Source organism: Geospiza fortis, unplaced genomic scaffold (genome assembly GCF_000277835.1).
Source record: "Geospiza fortis unplaced genomic scaffold, GeoFor_1.0 scaffold371, whole genome shotgun sequence".
Taxonomy (NCBI): Eukaryota; Metazoa; Chordata; class Aves; order Passeriformes; family Thraupidae; genus Geospiza; species Geospiza fortis.
This window is the reverse complement of record NW_005054597.1, coordinates 297,515-298,200: the sequence shown is the minus strand read 5'-3', so window position 1 is coordinate 298,200 and position 686 is coordinate 297,515. Positions and strand designations below refer to the sequence as shown.

At 68.4% G+C, this 686-nt stretch overlaps 1 protein-coding gene across 1 annotated transcript in view; it reads right to left on the bottom strand.

The window, feature by feature from the left end:
- PLPBP (pyridoxal phosphate binding protein) overlaps positions 1-123 on the bottom strand; it is a 3,145-nt gene extending 3,022 nt beyond the window's left edge. Inside the window, exon 1 of the mRNA XM_014310843.2 lies at positions 10-123. Within this exon, the coding sequence (XP_014166318.1) occupies positions 10-123 (114 nt within the window). The remainder of the gene's footprint in view (positions 1-9) is intronic.
- Positions 124-686: the final 563 nt, after the last annotated feature.

The window sequence follows — 686 nt, the reverse complement described above, 5'->3', positions numbered from 1 at the left end:
AGGGAGCGCTGTCGCGATAGCGGGGCCGGCTCCTCCGCTGGGGGTGTGCGGGGCCGCATCCTCGGTGTGCTGGCCCTGGGCACTGCGGGTCTGTGCCCACGGTGGGACCCGTCCTGGTGGCATTGCGGGTCTGTGCCCACGGTGACCACCTGTGCCCATGGTGGGACCCGTCCTGGTGGCATTGCGGGTCTGTCCCGACGATGACCAGCTGTGCCCATGGTGGGACCCGTCCTGGTGGCAATGTGGGTCTGTGCCCACGGTGACCACCTGTGCCCATGGTGGGGCTCATCCCAGTGGCACTGTGGGTCTGTCCCCATGGTCACCCGTGACCTGTCCCCATGTGGATGCCACTGTGGCTCTGTGCCTACGGTGGGACCCATCCCGGTGGCACTGCGGCTCTGTGCCCACAGTGGGACCTGTCCTGGTGGCACTGCAGGCCTGTCCCCATGGTCACCAGTGACCTGTCCCCACGGTGGCACCAGTCCCGGTGACACTACGGGCCTGTCCCCATGGTCACCAGTGACCTGTCCCCACGGTGGCACCAGTCCCGGTGGCACTACAGGCCTGCCCCCACGGTCACCGCTGACCTGTCCCCATGGTAGGACCCAACCCGGTGGCACTACAGGCCTGTCCCCACAGTCACCGCCGACCTGTGCCCACAGCGCGGGCCCGTCCCTATGCTGACG